This window comes from Neospora caninum, chromosome VIII, assembly GCF_000208865.1.
Source record: "Neospora caninum Liverpool complete genome, chromosome VIII".
In the NCBI taxonomy this organism is placed as follows: Eukaryota; Apicomplexa; class Conoidasida; order Eucoccidiorida; family Sarcocystidae; genus Neospora; species Neospora caninum.
In genome coordinates this window covers 4463237-4486874 of record NC_018395.1, presented here as the reverse complement: position 1 = coordinate 4486874, position 23638 = coordinate 4463237, and the positions used below count along the sequence as shown (strand labels likewise).

General features: G+C 58.8%; 1 protein-coding gene across 1 annotated transcript; it reads right to left on the bottom strand.

The window, feature by feature from the left end:
• Positions 1–1010: 1010 nt before the first annotated feature.
• On the bottom strand, positions 1011–23615 carry NCLIV_035690 (putative SRS33; the record flags this gene model as incomplete). Its single annotated transcript, XM_003883771.1, has 14 exons — positions 1011–5475; positions 5612–6018; positions 6383–6492; positions 7024–7198; positions 7718–7954; positions 8599–8947; positions 9864–12523; positions 12796–13184; positions 13458–14101; positions 14591–15341; positions 15801–16109; positions 17649–18923; positions 20937–21069; positions 21792–23615. The coding sequence occupies 14 exons, from the start codon at positions 23613–23615 to the stop codon at positions 1011–1013; spliced, it is 13728 nt and encodes a 4575-aa protein (XP_003883820.1).
• Positions 23616–23638: the final 23 nt, after the last annotated feature.

Sequence of the window (23638 nt, the reverse complement as noted above, 5' to 3'; positions counted from 1 at the left end):
CTGATTTCCCATGCTCTCTCTCACCTGGCTTTTTCTCTTTTTGTGTCTTCCCTATCTCATTGCGCGGGTGTTCCTCTTTTGTGTCTCTGGGTGTTTGCACTCCGCGCTTCTGGAGTGTGTCTCGCGATCTCTGCTGGGCCGGCACACTTCAGTCCTTTTCTTTTCCCTCGCCGACATTCTCTGCGGGCTGCGGGTCTTTGGGGCTGGTGACGTTTTCCACGCGGCAGAAACGCCTCGGCCCCGCGGTAGGGCGCTGCTTTTTCGCACTCGTGGAAGCTAGTGTGGCGAGAGAGCGACGGGCGCGGCGGCTGGTTCTCCATGTTCGTTCCTTGTCCGCTGTCTCTCTCGCAGTCGTGAACTGGGTCCGAATGGCCACACATCTCTTCTCTTCTATGCACAGAGTCGACAGGCTCTCGCTCTTCCAGCGTACACTTGGCGCAGTTTCACTCCCTCAGAAAAATCCGATTTCAGAAAACCCGAAACGCTTAGCCAGGCGCTAGAGAAAGAGAGAGAGCGGACACTGCATGCAGCAGACCCCCGAGCAGATCCGCCGCGCGAGCGAAGCTTTGCAGTCGGCGCGCTGTCCGGGACACGCTTCTTCCCCTACAGCCCCTGACCTCCCCCCGCAGTCGTCCACCTCATCTCACTCTTTTCGTAAAAACTCTAACCTTTGTAAACTGGGCAGACCGGTAGAAATACCGTTGCGCGTTTTCTGTGTCTTAAAAACCTTGGCCCTATGAAGGAGTCGCTCACGTGTGAAAGGAACGGAAAGGTAGAGCTTCGCCAAGATTTACAAATGTCACATGCATGTGGATGATCTGCGTGGGTTTGTGAGCTGTGTGCGCCTGCTCGGGGCGTGCCTGTCTCTCGGGAAACTGGAGCTTTGGACAAGTCTTCAAGTGGAAATTTCTGTCGAGGGGAACTGCGGATGCAACCGGGCACTCACTGCTCGCGATCACGTATCCTTGTCAGGGACGAGACTTCGCTCAAAAAACGAAAAACCCCCGTTTTCAAAACGCCGAAACGCGTGCGAGAGCTCGGATTGCAGCCAGGCACTCGTCAACAGACTGCGGCCACGACGGCAGAAACGGGAGAATCTCTGCGAGCTCGCTCTCTGCCTCGTCACTGAGGAATGCAAGAGCACTGACGAGGTCCAAATCCACACAGAGTTTTGTTCCACTTTCTTCTGCTTTGTCGCTGTCTTCTTCATCGGCCTGGACTCCAGACGGCGCCGGAGCGGAGCAGGCCGCATGCGCCCCCGACCGTCTCTGTTGTCCCTTTGCTCTCTTGTTCGCAAACGCGGAAACCTCCAGACTCTCTTCTCTCCTGTGTTCTCTCTCGCGCCTCCGTTCTCTCTCCCTGTCTCTTGACCTTCTCTCGACCGCGCCATCTTCCTCGCCGGTGTCCAAACCCCAGAACAGATTCCACGCGTCCTGTTCTGCCCAGCTCTCGTCGCTGGACCAGTCGTCTCCTCGCCCTCCACTTCTGGTTGATTCAAATGAGGCGACGCCGTGTCCTCCAGAAACCGTTCGGCGCGTTTCCTTGCGTCGACGCGACGACAAGCACTCCGAGCTCCACGACACGCTTCGCCGTTGCGTGAAGCCGAGACGTTCCCCCTTCTCGTCTCTGGCCTCTTCGCGACGCTCTTCGTTCTCTCGCTGCCTTTCCTCGCGCCGCTGCGTCTTCTCGCCACACTCGCCCCAGATCCCCTCGACTCTCTCCAGCCGCCTCCTCGCTCGTTCGGCGTCGCGCATCGACGCAGCGAACTCGCGGGCTCCTTCGGAAGTTTCGCTTTCTTCCGACTCCTGCGTGCGGCCGCGGCAGATCGGGCAGCCGCGCCGCCTGGCGTCGCCGCCTCGGGGAGTCTCCGCGCCTGCAATGAAGACTTCGCTCTTGAGGGAAGAGAGGCCACCCGGCGAGTTGGCCAAGAACGCCAGAGTCGAGCAGAAAAACCAGAAGACCGGTGAGCCTCCTCGCGCGAGCACGGCGTCTGCAAGACAGGTCTTGGCAGCTTCCAAACAAAGGAGCGAGGCATCGCCCTTCTCCCGCATGCAACCGTCTTCCTGCCCTCCCTCGAGTTTGGAGACGCCGCCGTTTTGCTCGCCGTGGGGACGGAGCAGTTGCCACGCGTCTCGCCGTCGCCTCGGAGCTGAGAGAAGGGCACGCGCGGCTCCGTCGTCCCGCCATCGCCCTGTCGCCTCCCGACCAAGAGAGGAACCGGAAGAAGACGAAGGAGAGGAAGAACGGGGATACGACGGGAACAACAGAGACGGCAACCTGTCCTCGCGTGCGTCTCGGCGCGCCAAACGGCCACTCGAGACGCACAATGAGTCAGGAGACGCAGCGAAAGCGCGACGACGGTCGCCCTCACCGAAGAGCCGAGAGACACCGCGCATGCAAGCTACCACCGCTTGCACTTGGCGCTCCGTAGCATCTTCCAAGGGCGAGCGTCTCGCCTCTCTCTCGGCCCGCGCGTCAGAAGTCCCTGCCGGAGGCCAATGCGAGGTGCGAAGCAACGCAGACGCAGAAGGCGAAGAAGACACGGAAGAAGAACACGACAAGGAAGAAGGAGACGCTGACAAAGACGTGTTGTAAGTCTTCCTCTCTTCTCTGGCCACTTTGTTCTCGCGCTCCGTCTCCTGGCCGGAGGAGAAGCTGGACAGAGACCAGACCGACTCGACTTCGAGCCCCGCGTCGAGATCCGAGAAGTTCTCCCTTCCCTGTTTGGTGCCTGCCCTCCCAGTGTCCTTCCTTCCAGTGTCCTTCCTTGCGGGGCTCTTCCCCCTCTCCCGTTCCAGCGGTTCGGTGCCCGAGACCGTCTGCCGCGCGTCCTGCGTCTCGCCTCTTGTGGTCGGGTTGTTCACCACATGACACTCTTCGTGTTCCCCGAGTGTGTCTCCTCTCTCTCCGCGGCCGCCTCGTTTCCGCGGTTCTTCGATCTCGCCGGCTCGCACGCCTTCTTTCTCGGATTCAGTTCTTCCCTCGTTTAGCTTTGCATCCGCCGCCTTGGCCTCGCGTTCGGCTTCTCCCACGTCTGCCAGCAACATCCGCGCCGTCGCCAGCTGCGCCTGGAGTCTTCGCAGCCTTTCCTGGACGCTCGCTTCTCTGCATCTGTGAGCCTCTCCTTCTCTCCCACTCCGAGGGCCGACATGCTCACCAGACACTACACAATTGCAGTTCGCAACGGTCGCCCGTTCATCGCTCTCAATTTCCTCGAGGAGTGAGAGAAGGCGGCGACGCACGCGATCGACCTTCTCTCGCGCCCCGTCAGGCTCTTCTCCTCCCTTTTCCCACATTTTGTCGACCTCAAGCGGCTGCTGGTTTGCTCCGCTGCTCATGCCGCCGTCTTGTCTTTGCTTCGTGCCTTCGTTCTCTCTCTCGGATTCGGCTTTCGCCGTCTCGCAGTCGCCAGTGTCGGACGTCGCCGTGTCGTCAGGATGTTCCGTGTCCATCTCTCGCTCGCACTCTCGCGCACCGTTGCCTCCGTCGGGAGCTTCGTCGCCGGCGCGGCTGCTGTCTCGCTGATGCGTGCCGCCTCTGCGCATCGCCGTCTCCGTTTCGAGAGACGCGAGTTTTAAACGAAGCGACGAAAGGGTCTGGAGCGCAGACGCTCGAAGATCGAGCAGAAGAGTCGTCAACGGGGCTGCAGACGCAACAGCAGAAACGGGCGAGGAAGAAGCAAGCGCGGAAGAAGCAAGAAAGGAAGAGGACGACGCAAAGGCCGACGGAGCACTGAAAGGGGAGAACGAAGACGACGAGGGCGAACGCAGTTCTCTCTTGTCCTGTGCATGTGCGTGCTGCGGATTCAAGTCGGACGGTACAGAAGGCGAAAGCGAAGTGCCAGCCGCAGAAACGCGCAAAGACGACGCGTCTGTAACTTTCAACGTCGAGAGAAAATCGAGCGCAGCGGGTCCCGGTTGCATGCGCTGGACGAGGCGTCGCCACTCGTCCTGCTGGCGCATGCAACTGACCAGTCTGTTGATGCGGCCACGCGCCTCTCCCAGGCAGTCCAGGAAGGCGCGAAGTCTGTCGTCGAGCGCGTCAAGAAGCAGATCCAGCGCTGGCGATGCGTGCGCCTCTCTGGTCGAGAACCCCGACACAGGGTGGGCCGGAGAACACCGTTCCTCGCCCCGCTCCTCCCTCTCGCTGTCGCCATCCCGAAAGGCCTGCAGAGATCGGAGTCTGAGCAGAAGCGTCGCCGCCGACGCCTCGCGCACGTGAAGCCACTCAGCAACACACAGCCAGAGCTCGAGAGAAGAAGAGGAAGAGGGACACGACGCGGAAGAAGAAGAGGGCGGAGCGGCGGGGCGTACGAGAGCGGAAGGCGGTAACCGCGACGGGATATGTGACGCCGACGGCGCCGATTCCCAGGGGTTGCCTGCCCAGTCAGAAGGGAAGAATCTAGAGATGCCTTTCGTCCATTCTAATGCCAGGGAGTCAAGTTCGTCGCCCAGCATTGGGTGTCTGTACACCTCAGACTCTTTCGCATGTTGAATGCTGACGTGCGTGGTTTGCGCTTCGCGATTTCCTGTGGGGGCCTGCCACCGCGGTGGTGATTCTGCGCGGTTCTGTGCATTCCTATCCGGACAGTCTCCGTCTTTGCCTCTTCTTCCTTCTTCCTCTCCTTCGCCCTTCGTTTGAGTCCCCGCGGGCGCAGCGCCGCTCGCATTCCTTTGCTCCTTTGCGCTCGCTGCTTTCTTTTGTCCTGTCGCGCCATTCTGCGAGACTTCCACGGCGGCGCCGAGCAGGCGCGAGGCGCGAAGAATCTCCGCGGAAACCTCCCGCTGCAGCCGTCGCGAAACCTGCTCGAGTCGGCCCGCGACGACCTCCGGGTGTCTGTACACCGGGAGAAGGCGGAAAAACGAAAAACGTTCCCATAGCAGCCAGAGCAGGTGCTGTTGGGACAGCGAAGAAGCAAACAGGAAGTCGGCCCGGAACGCGGAAGACGCAGAAGGCCACGAGGAAGACGCGACAGAGGAAGGCGCCGAACAAGAAAAGGAGTCGCAGTAGGGGCATGGCAAACCGGACCGGAGAAGTCTGAGAAAGAGGGAGAGATCGGCGCAGATTTCCTTTGCCCTCGCGAGAAAGTTCATAGGGACAAAAGACCCTGAAGGCGAGGGAAAGACGCTGGAGACGTCGAACTGGTCATGCACCGTCTTCGCGTCTTCCCCCGTCTCTCGTCCTCCCGTGTTTGTCCCTTCGTGCTCTGTGTGTTTCTTCGGCCCGCGGGGTCTTTCGCAAAAGAGCGCGCTCTCTCCATTTGTCGCGGCTGGTCGTCTGCCTGCGCCGTCACGCCCGTCAGACCTTTTTCTCGGAGGAAGGAAAGACAAACGCGAGGCAGAAGGGAACAAAGGCGGGAGCAGTGCCAAGGAAGAGGAGCGCCGACCCGGCGAAGGGGCAGCCGTCGGCGCGCAGAAAACAGCCGTCACACTCCCATCGAGACCCGGGAGAAGGACAGGTGTCGAGCCAGCAGACCTGAAGGGAAACGCGACAGGAAACCGAGGGCAAACTGACGGAGGATTGAAGAATAAGAGAAGTGGAAGATCGACCGCGTTCGCTGAGACCGCCGCAGACGAGTGGCTGCCGTGACTCGTCTCCCTCAGTGCCTTACTGTTTCTCAAACAATGTGAGCAGGCTCCCCGCTGCGTCGCCGCGAGGGTCTCCACGAAACGCCGCCGGTGCTTGTCGTTCTTTATCTCCGTTTTCTGCTCTTTCTCCTTTGCCAGCTTTTCGTTCATTTTGTTCCTCTGCCTGCATCTCCGATACGGCGGCGCGCCCCTGCGAGAGCTTCGGCGGCATCAGGCCGAGATGTGCCTCCTCTTGGCAGAGTGGGGAGAGGGGCGAGGCTGCGGACGGAAAGAGAGCATTTGCATCAGGCGGGGAGACAACCGCACGCGGCGAGGAAGGCGCAGAGAAACCTGGCAGGACCGCCGAGGGCGAGAAGGAAGCAGGCGCGAAGAAGGCGGCAGGCAACGACAGTGTCGCGAGACAGGGGGAGGCCAGCGCGGCTTCTGAGTGCTGAGAATCCAAGGCAGCATACGAGAGAGCAGAGACGGCGCGGGTGACAGCGAGAAGGGGCGAGGAAAGGCGAGGATGAAACGCTTCGGCAAAGCGGCGAAAAGAGAAACAAACGCGATAGACGCGAGCGCGCTGCGGAAACAGCCAGATGGGCTAAGAGAAGTGACAGGAGCAAAAAAGATACTCGAACAGAGATGCCGCCGGGGCGTGGGCAGGCTGAGGGGGTAATAGTCTCTGCGTGAATGCGGACGCGCAAGAAAACTGAATGAGAAGCCGGAAAAGCGATGGGGAAGCGAAACCATCGAAAGGTCTCTGGCCGTGTCGTTTCGCCGTTCTGCTGCTCTTTCTCCCTTCTGAGTCTCACTGCGTCGAGAGAAGCGCGCTCCAAGTTGAGTTGTGTCGCGAAGAGATTCTTCCCGTCGGCAGTCAGCGCGAGGTGGAAGTCAGGGAAGCCATTCACCTCCACTGCCGTGCCTGCAAGCGTTGCAAAAAGGTGGGGAAAGAGCATTTCCTGATATCCGAATTTCCTTTGGTTTCGAATGGACGCCCACCGGAAATCCCATTCACCTCCCTACCACCTTCTACCTATCTTCCCGCATGTCTTGCTATTCACGAATAACCACACGCCTAAACATGTCTATAAAGGCACACATCTATCTAGATACATTCCAATATATACACATCCTAAAACATATATATGCAAAGAAATACACATACATGCCTACACAGCAAGGCATCTGCTGGGATAGGAACACAGAACGTAGATAAAGAGATGAATACAGTGTGACACACACACACAGCTATACATATGTATATATAGCTTGAGATAGATCTAGATGGATAGACGTAGATACACTCAGAGATATTGGATACACATATACGTAGATACAGGCAGCGCGATATAGACAGAGATATGGCTTGAGTGCGAGCTAGACACGTAAGCATGAGGATGTCTCTGACACAACGCATGCGCTGCAAAGGATCGCATGCAGAGAATGCGCGTACCCGACGCCAGGCCGCGCCCTTCTTCATCCGAGCCGGAGGCGACGCAGACAAGCTGCTGCGCGTCTTCGCTCCACCGCAGCAGCAAAATGTGTCCCGACGCGCCGCCATTCTTCGTGGCGAGCGTCGCCGTGAGCAGCCCGGTCCCCCCCGGTGCGAGTGAGAGGCCTGTGACGCGCTAAAAAAAAGAGTAAAAAACGAGAGGACATGGCGAAACATTCAAAGGAGAAGAGAGAAAGGCAATACTAAGGCGAAGACAGAAAGAAAATAGTGGAAATGCAGGAAAACCGAAGGGTCGATGTTCACTGGTCTACTCACCGAGACGGATGCCCACAGCCCGCCAGGCGAAGGGTATACTCTCGGATTCGTTTTCCCGTTGTTTTTCTTTGCAGAGATCGAAACCGACATCGTCGTGTTTGTGGCATAAAGGACGAAACCACGAAACCAAGGCGAACATGTTTTGTCGTTTTCCTTCCAAGTGTCGCTGCGTGAGTTGCTCCGTTCGTCTTGTCACCCTGCCTGGTCCGCGTTTTCCCCAGCGTCCTCTCGCGTCTTTCCCTTCTCACCTCTTTTGGCTGAGATCATTCCCCCTTGCCGTCTCTTTCACCCTTCGTCCCCCTCGTCTCCAGCGCGTCTGCCTTCGTGCCCATGTTTCCGTGTTTGGTTCCCCTCTGTTCGCTCTTTGGAGTTTCCTTACGCTGTCCGAAGCGTCTCCGACGGTGAACGTCGCGACTGTGCGCAGCCTCGGGGCGGACAGCCGAGCTTCTCGCTCCTCCGCTGGAGCGAATGAGGCCCGACCAGTCTCTCCAAGTTCTGTCTCCTGCATCTCTTTCTGCGTCGCGCCTTCGCCCCGTGTCCTCGCCTTCTCCCTCGGCCACTCGAGCTCCAGCACGGCAATGGTTGCCTCGCCTCCGACAGCTAGAAAACGCCCACCCTGCGGAAATGGCCAATCGAAATGCGACACCAAAAACCTCGCTTAGAAACCTTTGCTCCGGGACGGAACTCCCGGCGTTCGAAAGACCCACCGAAGGCACAACCCGCGCCTGACTTGTGCCTCACGCCTCCTTGAACGCGCAGCTCTACGTTTCTCTCTCCGTCTCTTGTTCTTGTCCACATCTCCCGTCCTCGTCTCTCTCTCCGAGTGAAATCGCGCCGGGATTCGTCTTCGCTTGGCTTTTTCTCTGGCGAGTCGCTGACGGTCTTCCAGCTTTTCGCGCTTTCTGTTTCCCTGTCGGAGGCGTCTCGCTGTCTGTTTCGGTTTTGTAGCCTCGACGTTTCGCTCTTGGCCACCAAGCAGCCTGCGTCTGCTTCGTTTACGTTCATCTCCGTGTGCTGCTCGGGTTCTGCATGTCTCGCGCACGCAGCGCCGTAGCTGCCTCCCTTCTTTTTTCCCTTTCTCGACGCGACTCTTTCTCCGCCTCTCTGCGGAGAGAGTCTCCGGTTCCGGAGAGGCGTAGAGAGAACGCTTTCGAACAACTCGACTGAGGCACACGCGATTCCGAAGCGCGAGACTCCCCGCCAAGGCCGACGCGCTGGCAAGTAAAAGAAACGAGAGTCATGGAAACCGTTCGTCCTTACCTCGAACGGCGTGACTGCCTCAACGGAAAAGGCCATAGGCTGCAAGCAGAGGGGGACCAAGGCGGAAGAACAACAGGAATCCAAAGACGAAGGAGAGGAAGACGAAGACGGCAGGCTGAGAGAAGAGGACCGCGAAGGGGAGCAGCCTGCCAAAGTGGAAGAAATGGAGGAGCGAGTGGGCGGGAGCGGCGGGAAAAAAGAACGCGAAGTCTCCAGCTGTCCCTGCCTAGGCGAGGGCCGCTCTTCCATCTGACTTTCTTCGCCCTCCACACGCCGCGCGTGCATGCCGAGACGGCGCGACGCTCGCCGCGAAAACGAGGAGACCCAGTCCGTCTCTTCTTCCACTCTCCTGCACAGCCTCACGCAGAGGCACACAGACGCAACCCGACGCTTAGTCAACACAAAAAACAAAGCGCATCCTACGTTCTTTTGATACGTACGTATATATGCATATTTGTGCATATTTCATGTACATATATATATATATATATATATATATATGCCTACAAGAAAGTAGCTAAACTGGGTATGAGAATGGATATGGCGGACCCGTGTGCATGGCCGCATTTGAGTGCGACAACACTGAGTTGCACATGCAGACCAGACTTGCGAGGCGTGGAGCGCCGCAGTTGAAGCAATGCAAAAACATACGAAGCGGAGTCAAAAGGGAAGAAAACCGCGAAGGAGCGCGAGCAGAAGGCGCGGACCCCACAACGTCAGACAAGCTGAGACCAGAACGCCACACAGCCTCTCGCCTGTGCTTGCGCAGCCCTTTACAAATATAGATATATATACACATGAACACGCAGACGTCGTCACAAATGTATCGACATGTAGGGGCAGCGATGAGCGAGAGTCTACGTTTTTGTGCACTCAAACGTTCACAGGTCGACGCAGGCATGTGTAGGCATAGCGACGCTTGTCCGTTCGGTGTTCTGACAAGAAGAGGCGTTCATTGTCTCTCTGTCTCAGGAGGTCAAACGGCGCACAATCTCAGATCTTCCGCGACCCGTTCTCTGCACACCCTCGTCACATTCTCTCTCCAAAAGGAGAGAGAATGTGACGAGGGCGCAGCATTGGGCAGAAAAGCGAGAAGGTGCGGATGCTCTTCGCGGCTCGTAGCTCCTATTCGCCGAGTCAGCTGGGAATAAGCGTTGAAGGCCGCGTTCGGCGAGACGAAGACGCGTGCACGATGATCGGAAAAGAGGCAAAAAAAAGCCCCTGTCATCAGAAGCGTTGAGAAACAAAGCTCCCCTTCTCTTTACCTCGGTGCGACGGCTCCCGCAACCGATCCTGCCGGTTGTCCAAGGTGAGCACTCGCGCGTTCCTCCGCGCTCACGCCTTCATCTCTCTCGCCTTCTCGTTCGCCGTGTCCCTTTTCTCTTTCTCCTCTTTCGTCTCCTCTTGGACCCGTTTCGCCTTCACCCTTCTGGTCGTTCCCTTGGTCGCCTCTCGCTTGTGTCTTTGTTTTCTCCTTTCGACACCTCGGCGTTTCGTTCGCCTCCTGATTGGCGCATCGGGTTCGCATCCGCACGCGCTTGGTCTCGTGTCGGGCTGAAGATGGACAGTCCCTTCGTTTTTCGAACGGCGCTTCGTCGACGCCAAGAAGCAGAACAAATCCCCTCGGTTCGCGGGGCCTTTCGGAGCGTTCCGAGACGCGACCGAGAAACGCGAGGAGCTGCGAATGAAGGCGGCGTTCGTACGCGAGACGCTCGTACCGGAGACGCATTTCTTCCGGCGGAAGACCCAACGGTGCGTCTTCGTGGCTGCCGGCATCGGAGTCTGTCGCGTCTGGGCCGCATGCACTTGACTTCTCCTCGTCTTCAACGTCCTCCTTCCCTTGCGACTGGCCTCTCTCCGCTGCATTCCACCGACCGCCCACGACCAGCCGGAGACGCTCTCGGCCACGCATGCGCTTTCCCGAGCCTCTCCTCTCGCGTGCTCTGGACACGCACCTCACCCCGCCTGTCCCCTGCTCGCCCGTCGTCCACGCGGCCTCGCTGTCCTCGCTTTCCTCTTCTTCGCCTGGTTCTGCTTCTTCCTCGCGTGCCGCGGCCGCCGGCAGGTCCGCGAGTTGACATCTGTCTCTGTAGAGTCTGTGGCAGCGTCGGAGTTCCTCAAGCGCCCTCCGCATCACGGCCCGCGTCCGACGGAAGTCCCGCAAAGAGCGACGAAGCGCCTCACGCTGCGCAGCTGTTCGGCGAGAGAGTTCAGCCAAAGTTGCCAGGTCGTCCAAGGCCCCCGACCGCCCAGCGACCGAGGGCGACGCCGCCGCTGGTTCCCGCACAGACCCCAAAGCAGAAGGCAAAGATGAGGAAGGAGGAAAAGGAAACGAGGAGGGAGAAGGCGGCGCAGACGGGGCCGACGAGGCGGCTGGTGCAGGTGAAAGTGAAGAAGAGGGAGGGTCGCCTTCATCTTCTTCGGCTGAGAAAAACGCGGTTGGAGAAGCTGGGGAGTCCGTTTCGGGGTCCGTGGCATCAGGCTCCTGCGGCCTCTCGTCGCGTCCACTTCGTGCGTCTTCTGCCGCCGTGCCATTCGCGCATCTCGCTGTCCCTTCTCGCCTGTGTTCCTCACCGACATCTTCTCCACTTCCTCCCTCGGCTCCGCCGTCGCCGTCGCGGCGCTCTGCGCTCTCGCGCAGCACAGCCAGGCCGAGCGGCGGCTGTTCCTGCAAACTTTGGAGCTCTTCTTCGCAGCGGCGGGTTTCATTGGACAGCTCCGCCAACCGCGCCGCGACTGCGTCCGACAAGTGTCGAATCCCCTGAAGCAGAAACAGGAGTCTCTCCCGTCGCCGCCACTCCCCCGTCGCAGCCCCGCCCATCCGCCGGAAAACGCGTCTCAGCCACGCGCGTCGCCGCAATTGTGGAGCCAGAAGAAAAGCGAGAAGAACAGGGAATACCGCGGCGAAGGCAGGCGCAGCACAGGAGGGCAACGCAGACGAAGAGGGAGAAACCCAAGAAGAGGGAGAAACCGAAGAAGAGACGATGATTCGCACGAGGTGGTTGATGCGGTCAGCGGCGAAACACCTGAGACCAGGTTCCTCACGAGGGCTAGCGAGGAGGCGCATACTGCGGTGGAGAGACAAAAGCTGCGATCGAGTTAAAGGCGTGAGGAACGGAGACGAAGAGATCTTGTACATCTTCCCTAAGGGGCGTTCTTTTCGGCTTCGCTTGCCAGTCGCCGCAGGGACTGACGAAGCCGGCGCGGGCGCGACAGACGGTGGGTACGCCAGGGAGTACAACGGCGGTTTCTCAGTCCCAGACGAGGCGGCGTCTTGCAGCGACCAGAACGCGAGACAGAGAGGCAGGAGGGCGTCGCGATGCAGGCACGGAAATCGTCGATCTGGAGAGGGCCATGCCGCGAGCGTCGGCGATGAAAGACCCGCAGGCGCCTCGCTCGCGAAGCGAGAAAGCGCAAGCGAAGCAACGAGGCGAGGGCCACCCTCCGCGCAGGCAGAACGCGACGGAGAAGCGCAAGCGAGAGGCGAAACGCAAGGCGAGGCAGAACCCGACAGAGCGCTAGTTGTGGAAAACGGCAAAGGAGAAGAAGGCGACGACGAAGAAGGCAGCGACGAAGAAGGCAGCGACGAAGAAGGCAGAGACGAAGAAGGCAGAGACGAAGAAGGCAGCGACGAAGAAGGCAATGGAGAAGAAGCAGAGATGGAGGGAGAGTAAGATTTCCAGGCACGACGAGGGTGGAGAGCAGGAGCCCCCTGACTTCTGAAGGTTGGGGGTTGTGCGCGGCTACAGAGAAAAACACCGAATCCTCCGTTCGTCTCGTTTGGTGACGAAGCCTCGAGATACGGCGACCGGGTCGCAGGGTGCGCGACGGGAGAGAAGCGACCGATGAAGGCGACGAGGGAATTTGGTCGACCCGCTTGCACCGTCATCTTGTTCGCGATGATGGGCAGAGGCGCAATCTCCGTCTGCATGCAAAAAAGAAAAATGTGAATGCACACAAGACACTGCGGCCGCAGTTACATTTCCCTTTGCATTCGGGGCCGCCGCGCGTTGTCCTATCTCGTTGTCCTGTTTTCCTGCTGTCTTCTTTTTCGTCAGTGTCCTCGTCCCTCTCGCTGCCTCTGCGTCTCCGTCCCCGTTTCGCTCCTCTCTCCGCTTTTCGCTCGCTGTCTCTCCTCTCTCGGCTTCCTCTCTCTTTCGCGCTCTTCTTTTCGCCTTCTGGCGCTGTGAGGCTCACCGCGAGAAGCGCCGTGCGCGTGTCGACATTCCAGAGCGACGCCGGTGTCGTTTCGTCGCTCGCCCCTCTCTCGTGAAGATATAGCAGCTGCACGCATCTCTCGCCTCGCTTCCTGTTTCTCTTGTCCTTCGCTTCCTCGCTGTCTCCACTGTCTCCGCCGTCTCCGGTGCCGGAGTCCTCGCTCCACCAGGCGACCGCTACAGCTCCATTCGACGGCTCGGATGCCCCGGAACCGAGGGCGCCGTACGCGAGAGAAGAGGAAAAAGAAGCAGGGGGAGACGCGAAAGAAGACGAGGCGGCGAGGGGATGTGGAGGGGCCGTCGCCGGCGGTGCGAGGCACGGGAAACAGCGAAGAGACGGAAGAAAAGAATCAGTGAGAGAGACAGAATCTGAGGAAAGCAAAACCAAGAACAACGCCCACACACGTACCTATTCACGCATCAATCCGTGTCGACATGGCCTTCTCCATCATTCTTTCCAGCGTTCCGTCCTCGCCTCCACAAAACCCGTTTGCTTCTTCCGACTTACGGTTTGCTTAAAAGCGCACTTCACCCACACAAAAAACTTTGAAAAAGTTCTTTCCCTCAGCCCGCTGCGTCGCGTGTGTTTCTGCCTTCTTTTGCCTGGGTCCACTCTGCGTCTTTTCCTTCTCCACAGCTTACCCTCTGGGGCCGAACTCGCGCCTCCAAAAAGCGGCAGAAACGCGTCGCCCTCCATCGCCGGATTCAAGTCAGTCGGGTCTCGACGCTTTTCTTCTTGAACGCGCTCCTTCGCGCGTTTCGCGTTTCCTATCCTGCAATTCCTCTTCCCGTCTTCAGGAAGCAGGAGAAACCACACACTGCCCTGCTGCGCGTCTGCGCCCAACCCACCGCCGCCGTGTTTGACCAAACAGCCTTCGGGCAGCCTCGCAGATTCCTCGCCGTTTTCTTCTTCCGCGTGGTTTCGCACGCGGCTCTCGAGGTCGCCCTGTCGCGGAAGAATCGGCGAGACGTACAGCGGGAAGCTTCCCACGCGAGTGCTCCAGACGGGGGGCGGCAGGGAGCGATGGTGCATCGACGGCCTCCTCTCTCTTGTTTCTCGCCGCGTCTCCACGCACGCACTCGCCGGGGAAGAGGCGGAAGCCTGCGAAAGGCCGCCTGCCCCGGCCGCATCCAGAGGCGAGGCGGGGCGCGGAGACGAGACGAAAGGCGGACGCGGAGAGGCAGAAGGCGAGTGAGTCGTGGGGAGCGCGAAAAGACTCGAAAGCGCCCACGTGAAAAGGTGACCGTCCTGCGTGCCGGCGACGAGATACGACGGCGCCAGGAGGCTGCACACAGAGCGAAAAAGAGGATTTCGTCCCAGCGCGCATGTTCCCAACGGTGCACAGAAACCATGTGGATGGACATCGGAGACGCCGCGGTCGAGCGTCAGCGTCCACAACAAAGTCGAGAGCAAACCAAAAGCGTTGCGGAAGCAGCGTCGAGGCGTCGACGCTTTCACCTTCCACGCAGACAAGGGGGAAAGGGTTTCCCGGTGTGAGAGCTCGAGGCGTTCAAATACACTGAATCGTTTTCTCTACGTGAGTTCACTGGAACGGAAAAAGATCTCGAAAACGGTGTGCGAGACGGGGATTGGCACACGTCGCACAGGATGTAGGGACGAAGACGGTTTGCAGCCGGTAGGTGAGTCCATACATCCCAAACGCTTCAGTTAGCACATCTCTATATACCTACACTCCGTGTCCAAAGACGGATTTCAACGTGCAAGGAAATGGCCGTCAAAAACACGAGTCACCCTGCCTTTTCCTCGCTCGCACCTGAGGGACTGAACTGCATGCGGGGCGAGGGAAGTGGTGTACCGCCGCAGCAACGCCGTTTCGGCCTCGTCTTCGCACTGCCCTCGCCTTCTCACAGCACGCATCTCTGCCGCTTCCGCTTCGAACGTCGAGCCTCGTTTTCTTTCCTCGTCTGTCTTCGCCACCCTTCGCTTCTCCGCCTCTCGCCGGCGTGTCCACTCAATCTCCAGGGTCAACTGACCGTCATCAAAGGCGACAGCCCAGAGGTAGCAGGGAGCGTGGCTCCGGTCCACCTCGGGAGTGGAGGGCGAGGCAAGAGACAATAAAGAAGAAGGACCAGAAAAAGCGGAAAAAGAGGAAGAGGAAGAAGAGGACGTGGAAGCGGAAGAAAAGGACGAAGCGGAAGACGCACACGATGAAGACGAAGAAGAAGAGGAAGAAGACGAAGAAGAAGAGGAGGAGGAGGAGGAAGAGGAACCGACAGAGGAAAGTGCAGGGATCGGCGTCGCCGAAGAGGACGAAGACGGTGAACGAGACAGGAATCCGGAAGGCAAGCGGGCGACAAAGGCAGTTGTAATTAGCGCTTCTTCTTCCGGGAAGGGAGAGTCGAGTTCCTTTCGGTTTCGAGAGCCCGGAGCGGCGATTTGAGGAACGGAAGGCAACGGCGAAGAGGCGAGACCACGGGCACGTTCGAGGCGCGCCAAAGGGTGAGCGTGCATGCGCGAAGTCGCCAGGCCGGTGTCGCGACACCGAAGCTCGAAGGCGCGGAGCCCTGGAGACGCACGGAAAGGCGAGAAAGCCGAACGCGAATGGAACGGGAGGCGGCCAGAAGGAAGCGACGCGCGAGACGCGACAGCCGAGACGGAAACGCAGGCGAAACGATGCAGAGACTTCGGGAGAGCACGAGGAAGAGAAGGCAAAGCTGGATATCCAGAACCGAAGTCAACGCGAGCTTCACACGGCAAAGACGCAGCGGCGAGAGCCTCGAGGAGCGCGTCAAACGACGAGAAGGAAAAAAGCACGGAGGACAAATTCTCGAAACACGAAGCTATCCAAAGCATCTATCTATATATATATAGAGAGAGAGAGAGAGTTACACCTACAAGTATGCATGTACGCCTATGAATACACATACTATAGATTCCGAGGTATCTCCAGGTAGGCGGTTCATTCCCGGCATCTACACGTCTTTGTGTATTGGCGTATGTGGTGGTACGTTTGCATGACAAACCTCCTGAGGCCGTGAGAAGCCAGAACCGAGTGCCCGTTCCACCAGCCTTGATGATCTGGTCCCCGCTTTCTGTGTCGACCGAGTCCTGCTCGCCCTTGTCCGCGTCCGTGACCGTTTTTGTCTCTCGCGCGTGTGCGTCTGGATCTGGTGGTTCCTTTCTCTCTGCCCCCCTTTCGTCTTCTTGAGAGGAAGCGCCAACCCGTGGGATGTTACAGACTGCGCCTGCGTGCAGATCCGCCAGGGACAACAGGCGAGTTGTCCGGTCCCCCTGGTGTACGTACACCGCGTCCTGCGTGACTTGCAGAACGCCTGGAGAGCACACAAAACAGGGAGAGAAGAAACCCGAAGCCGAACCATGTTTGTTTCTGTGTCTAAATGCAGACCCGATCTAGGCTCAGGGCGTTGGGACATGCACACGCATGTCCGCACAAAATCTATACACAAATATTCCAGTATATATATATATATATATCAATATATATATATATATATACATATATATATATATATATGTGGGCGCTGATCTACGTGTATATAAATATGTGCATATTTTGCCATATGTGAGTGCGCATTATCTACAGAGAGAGTGTAGAAATAAAAGTGTTGTTTCAAAGGGACAGAGAGTGGGGCATCAGAACGCACCTGGCCCACGTGATCGCTCGCCGACAAAAACGGAGGCAACATGCAGTGTTCGGACATCGCGTTGGAATGGGATTCCACATTCTAGAGAGCTTTCGTTCACTCGATTGTCTCTCTTGATCTTGAAACCTTCCTCGCCCTCAGCTACCGTGTTGCTGTTCCGAAGACACTCGTCAATCCTCGCTCGCTCTCGGCCTTCTCCCGCTTCTCTCTCTTCTTCCGTATCGTCTTCCACGTACGGTAGCCCTTCGTTTCTCTCTTCTTCTCTCTCCCCTTTTGTCTCTTTTTCCACGTGTGCATTTGAGAACCTTCTGCCAAGGTTTACGCGCCGAACTTCTGTTCGGTGTGGAAACGCCACGACGAGAACCCACTGGCAATGTCCCCTCTTTTCCCTTTTCGCGCCGTTTTCGTTTGGAGTGTCTTGCCGTTCCCCTGAGCCAAGCAAATCCGCTTTTCCTCCTCCGGCCGTCCCCTGTTGCCTCGCAAACACAGGCAGCAGCCACGCAGCAAGAGGCCGCTCAGGCCGTGCGGAACCTGCCGCCTCTAAACGGCGTTGAGCAGAACGAGAAGCGGCGTCAACGGCCGAAGACGAAGAAACAGACGAAGGCGAAGACGCAGACGAAGGCGAAGACGCAGAATATAGCCAGCGCGCAAGCGACTGGGAACGGCGACCAGACGCGGAACGGGGAGCAGAATGAGAGGAAGATGACGGCAACGCGTTTAACGCACGCAAACGAAAGGCCTCCGAGACGAGTGAAGAACGATGTGTGTCGACGTTTGAAACAGACGACACGGCCGTTTGCAGCGGCCGCCAGTCTGAGGCGATTCGACCGCAGAGTGAAAGACGGTGACCTGCAGAAAACGCATGCCAAAATCGACATAGAAAGACGAACCTCGACGACGGTTTCGTAAACGAAACATAGCATGATTGATGTTTAAGTGGTGCACATCAAAAACAGAATTTCTGGATTGCTCTCTCAGAGTTCTGTCTCGTTTCTTTTTCTAGCTTCTTCCGCGTCCTCGCTCCCGGGCGACGAGCGCCTGGTGTCGATGCACACCTGTGAAAACCAGCTCCTTCGTCCTCACCCCTACTGAGTTTCCGCTCTCCATCTCCTCTCGGCTTTCTCCGGCGTTTTGGTACGCCGTGCCGCAGTTCTTCCGCTCCTCCCTTCCTCCTCTTTTCATCTCTGGCCTGCATTTTTCTCTTACCGACGCGCAGCCCAAAGAGAACCGAATGCGGCCAGCGGCCTCCAATCATGTACAGCGTTCCGCCTTCTGCGCCGTCTGCGTTCTCGCCCGCCAGCGAACGTCCAAAGGCGCTCCAAAACGGCAACAGGCAAGTGACAGACGAGCACCGGGGAAACAAGGAAGCGGAAGGGGAAGACAAGAACTCTTTTGAACAGACGGGAGGGCAAGGAGGAAAGGAGGCGAGCGACAAGGTGCGAGGAACTTCGAAGTGGTTCGGGTTGTGCGGCAGCCCTGCATTGGGAACAAAAGCCGCGTCAGTCAGGTGGGTTCGGGTGTACAGACACTGCAGCGGCACGAGACTCCACCGTTCGTCGTCCGTCCCATAGCATTCACACGTCAAGGCTAGCAGCCAGTCACTCGATCGTTCGGCGAGGCCAAGGAGAAGCCAGGTGAGCCTCCTTTGAGGCAGGTTTCTTCTCGCCTCTGGAAGATCGTTCTGCTTCGCGTTCGCGTGCACATTCGCCTCTTCGTCTCCTCTGTTTCCCGCGTCCGGCGGACATACACCCAGCTGCTGCGGTGAGGCGGACGACGGACGCGAGGAGTCCGCAGGGAGACAGTTCTCCCTTCGCTCTCTGACGCCGGCAACCGCAGCGGTCTCCGCATCCTTGGAATACGACACAGAAGACGCGGGACGATGCGTGGACGAAGACGGAAACGACGATGCCGACTGAGACGACTTGGAAACAACCAGAAGCGGCGTGAACGAGGTGAAGAGCAGGCACCCTCCATCCTTCCTGCCAAGAGGCACGCCGGGACGGGGCACGTCGCGTGGGCTCTCTCGGCTGTTCGCTTTATCCTGTGCAGACTGCACACGCGTCCTTTCCGCCGAGCTTCTTTCCGCTCTCCCCCTTTCTGCAGGTTCCTCTCCACCCCACGACAGACGGAGTGAATGGATCGTGCATGCGCAGCGCGCTCCGGACGCGCGAGGGGGGGTGCGTCGATCTGGCGGGTGGGCGCGCGCAGCCTGCGACGACGAACAACCATTTTCCGTGTCGATGCGGTGCCTGGCAGAGAGTTCCTGCTTTCCCTGCATACTGTCGCTGCTTGGAGGTCCATGACGTTTCACCTTCTTCCTTCCGGCCCGCTTGTTCTCGCCTGGCTGGGGCACAAGGAACGCGTTGCTTCCGTCTCTCCGGACGCGCGACTTCTGCGCCGCCGGGTGTACGTACTCCACGGAGGCGAGGAGGAAGGCGGACGACCGCCGATCATGCAGAAGAAGCACGGCGCGATCTGAACCTGGAGAAGAGACAGGAGACGGCAGGAGACAGCACACCCCAGGGGGGAAGGAGGCCGGCGACAAGGGGGAAGAGCAAGACGGAGGAGGTGCGTAGGGCAGAAACCGTAGTATCGCCGAAGAGGCGCCTGGACACCCACGAGGAGATGTGGATGGAGCTGAGAAAGAGACCAGATTTGGAGACGCGGAAACTGGAATTTCTTGCCAGCGGAGTCCCCACCCGCATTGGGGACACGGCATGTTCCTACAGGTTCCTCGCCTTCTCTCCTTCTCAGGACAGATGGACCAGGCGGCAGAAGCCGAAGAAGCCGCGGATGAGCCCGACGAAGGGACGGAGGAAGAGGGAGCAAAGGAGCGAGAAGAAGAGGGAGAAGAAGACGGAGGAGAAGAAGGAGAAAAAAAGGTAGAAGTTAGGTGACACCACTCGTCGCAACGGCGGAGGAGGATTCGAAAGGGCGAGCGGAAAGAAGCAGGCGGTGAAGTCAACGAAGCGTCCCACCCCGGGGCGGGCCAAGGCGCGTGCGCGATCACCTGAACACGGCGGAGACGGCCGAGTAAATGTGCTGACAGGCAGAGAGGCAGAGAGGTCTATGCGCCACGCGGGGCATCTAAGGCACGCGAACCGCGAACGGTAAAAATGCTAAGATGGCACCAAACTGCAAGAGCGATGGCGCTCCGGTCCGGAAAACGAAGGGTGTACGCAAACGGGAACAGACGAAAGGCGAAGACGTCTGACGTGAATGGACAGATACATGCAGAAGGTCCGAAGAGAGACGAAACGAACCTCGCAGCAAAGCCCGCGGTGCGCGCATACGCCGTCGCTGTCTCGGGGGCTTCCAGTCTCTCCGAAGTCAGCAGGCGACAAAGGCGCGTGAGCGAAGCGGCAGCGCGCAGAGCATGGAGACGGCAGGACGATTCTCAAGGCAGTTAATCCGTAGCGCGAGGAGAGAAGAAGCAGGCCAGCGCCGTCAGAGGCGGTCGTGGAAACGATGGCAGTGAACACGTCCGGATGCCGCATGTGCGCTGCGCGAGGAGGCTCCGCCGCTGACAGGAACTCAACGCACGCGCCCTGGAGATCCGCCAGCGCACATCACACACAGCCCGCGAGTCCGAACGGAGGCTATCTCGACGAAAGCGGTGCCAGACGACGCAACGGGAGAAGACGAGCCGCTTGTGAGAGCGTGATGCCCATGCAGTGGGAAAACGAGAGGAGGGAAACGGACGGCAGAAGAAAAAACGAACGGACCCTCCGCTGCCGACTTGGGGGGACACGCAGAAAACTGAAAACGAAGTAAACCTGGTGCAAACGCATGTACATAAATACGCAGACGCAGAGAGGGCGTGTGCGTTAGGCCGCACAAGGAATAGATATGTACAGAGTCGTCGGCAGAGTCGTCGGCAGAGTCGTCGGCAGAGTCGTCGGCAGAGTCGTCGGCAGAGTCGTCGGCAGAGGGAAGCGCGCGCCAGTGTATGTTGAAGCACACACCAGGGGCGTTTGCGGGGTGACGAAAGCGGTGCATGCGTTGACGGACACAGAGATCGAATGACACACACATTCACAGTTTTGCGTCGATTTCAAAACGCTTTAAAGCGGTTGCAGCAACGCAGAGATGTCTGCTGGAACCGATGTCTGTCTTGCACGGCGAAACCACCGTTCACCTCTGCGTTTAACACAGTTAGTCTGAACCCGAAGAATGCGAGTTGTCGAACGAGAAACGGTTTCAAAAACAAACGCCAACCTCGCAATGATGTCTTGGGCGCGCTCCCGCTATTGGAGTTCCTTCCATCAGCCTCACCGGAAGAAGAATTAGATCAGAGCAGCGAGGAGGATAAGAGAATGCAGAAGCGGGCGAAGAAGGCGAACCAGAGGAAGGAGATGAAGAGGAAGAAGGCGACGACGACGAAGGCGACGAAGATGAAGAAAGAACCACTGGCGCAGACGGGGGCGAATAATTCGACGAAAAGGAAGCGGAGCGAGAAGGGCGAAGGGGACCCGGCGGGGTTCTTTGGTTTACATGAGAGGGACGATGCGCGTTCGAAGGAGGGAGAGAGAAAGGAAGACGCACGAGGAGCAGCGAGTGCCGAAGCGATGCCTCCACAGGACGAAGGGAGAGAGTCGGTTTCTTGCGCAGAAGCACCAGCTGGTCTCTGAAGGCAAAAAGGGAGAAATGCGCAAGAGACGGAGACCATGACGAAGAATCAGAAACAAACCGTGCTGTCGTCAGGAACCGAGCGGGATCAGAGACGAGAAACGCGCGCAATCCCAACCCGCGGGAGAGCGGGATACCTCACAAAAGTGCAGACTAAACTCCCCCGACACGGCGCACACGAAACGCGGCGTTTTGTCAACGTTGCCGCCCAAGCACACGTCGGCGAGCGTGGCGAAACCGCCGCGAAGGATCCCTCGGGGCATGCCTTGTCCTCCCCTAACCCCGGCCAGACAAAGATGCGCAAGCCGAACAACCAGCTCCTCACGACGAGACAAGAAGTAACAAGGGGATGCACTGAAAGAGGGAAGTCGGCAACACATTCGCGCGCACGCAGGCAAACGGTTTTTTTGCGTCGTTTATTTTCCTGTGGAACGAAGCGTACTTGCTCTCCACGACGACGAGAAGCACTGCGGCGGCGCAGCGTCTGGCGTCGGGGGAACGCCTGCTCGCATTCCCGTCTCTTCCTCTTCTGGAGCTGCCCGCGATTCGACGGGGGAAACACCGAGGGGAAGACGCAGCGGCAAGCGAGGCAGGCGAGGAAGGAGAAGACGCGCGCGAGGAGGAAGGCGAAAAGGAAGAGGACGAAGCACGAGCAGGTGAGGGTGAGGCGGGACGAGGAGGTAGCCGCTTTCTCTTCCTCTGGATCGTCTGTTCACTCACTCGAACGCCGACTCGTGGACCCATGCTTTCATTTCCACAGTGCGGCTTCCCTGAATGACCATCTTCTCCCTCTTCTTCTCCCTCTTCTTCTCCCTCTTCTTCTCCATCTTCCTCTCCCTCTTCGTCTCCCTCATCTTCTCCTTCTTCTTCCTCTTCTTCTCCCTCCTCTTCCCCTTCGACTTTCACCAGGTCGATGTGGCGGATGGTGCCGACGAGACGAAGAGTCAACAGCCCGGTACTTCTTTGGTTCCAAGGGCCTCTGAGATCGTGTCCCGCGCTCCGACTAGAGCCAGGCTCAGCTGCCTCGGCCTGCGTCTCTGCGGCTCGACCGCCGTCTCCACGTCTCGGAGTGCTCTCCACGCAACGCGCGCTGTCTTTCCTTCTCTCGCCTTTGCAACCGCCATCGCATGCCGCATTTCGGCTTTCTCCCGTGGCGGTCTCCTCCGCCGCCTTTTCTGCGGCCCCCGCCGCCAGCGAACCGACCACAATTTCGCCGCTGGAAGGGTTCCGGACGACCGCAAAGATCCCGCCCTCGAGGACGGCGAGACATGCAGGCAATTTCCCCATCGTAGACGACCCAGGGGCATGCGCAGACGCCCCAGACGCAGCGAGAGCAGAAGCGGAAGACGAAGAAACGGCTGAAGAAAATAAAGGAAAAGCCGAGTTTCGCGGCCTTTCGTCAGGCGGTTCAGCGTTTGTGGGGCGCCGCAGAGCGCAGTTGGTCGGCTGTCTCGGCAGGTCTGTTGTCAGTTCGCGGAAAGGCGCTGTCTTCGGCGGCCTTCCCGCCTCTGCCGCGAAGGCGGAAGCAGCGTTCTGAGGCACGGAGAAGGCGGATCGGCCCCCCAGATCACAGGCGGCACAAGGCGTGGCGGGGTACCTCGAAGGCGAAGGAAGCACCACCTTTTGCTCGACGAAGAAGCGGCTTGTCTCAGGGGAGAGACGCAAAAGGTGGAGGCCGCCATCTCGGGAGAGAAGAAGAAGACGATCCGGGCTCGCGCCTGTGCGCCCAGCGTCACCAGCAAGGCAAGCACTGCGACAGGAGCGAGGGAAATCAGAGGTCGAGGAAGAAGCTGCAGGCGGCGACGAAGCAGAGGAGAATGAAGCAGACGCCGAGGAGCACGAAGGATGCACCAGTCTTTGGAACCCTGAAAAGGACGGGAAACGAAGCCGACGAATGGCCCGAATCGCACCGAAGGTGGGCTGCTCCACACGCAGGCGTCCCCGTTTGGACAGAATTTCCGGAACGATCTGTCTGTCAGCACAGGCGAGTGAAGAGGCCTGCGACGACGGAAAAAAGATCGCCACCCGTTCGCCGTCCTCTCGTGAAGGCCCTGCGTCTTCCTTGCTCCCGACGCTTCGGCCCGCAGCTGCTGCTGCATCCGGTGTCTGTACAGCGGTTGTGGGAGAAGGTCGACGCCACAGCTTACTCCGGTCCGTCACCTTTTCCTCTGCCGCCTTCGCTCCGCATGTCGGCGTCAGCATCTCCCCCAGCCATCCGCAGTCTTGCTCGCGCAGGAACGAAGCGAGGTCTTTGATGCAAAGGCGGCTGCCCCGGTGCCAGATGAGCTGGACGCCCTGGGGTGGACAGACACTCGGGATCCTCGTTCTAACACCGGCTTCATTTTTCTGCGTACCCGAAGCACCAGAAAAGCGTTTGAAGACCTTCGACCCGCCCTGTCCCTTCTCTGCGCTGCCCGAGCGAGACTCTGTCTCTGCGTCGCTGCATGCATTCTCAGGCAACGCGCAAACCACCTCCCCGAAAAAATTTCCGGAAACGACTTCCCGCGAACGTTCTGGGCCGAGCACTGTCTGCTTGAACAACATCGTGGACTGCGTGCAGAGACGGA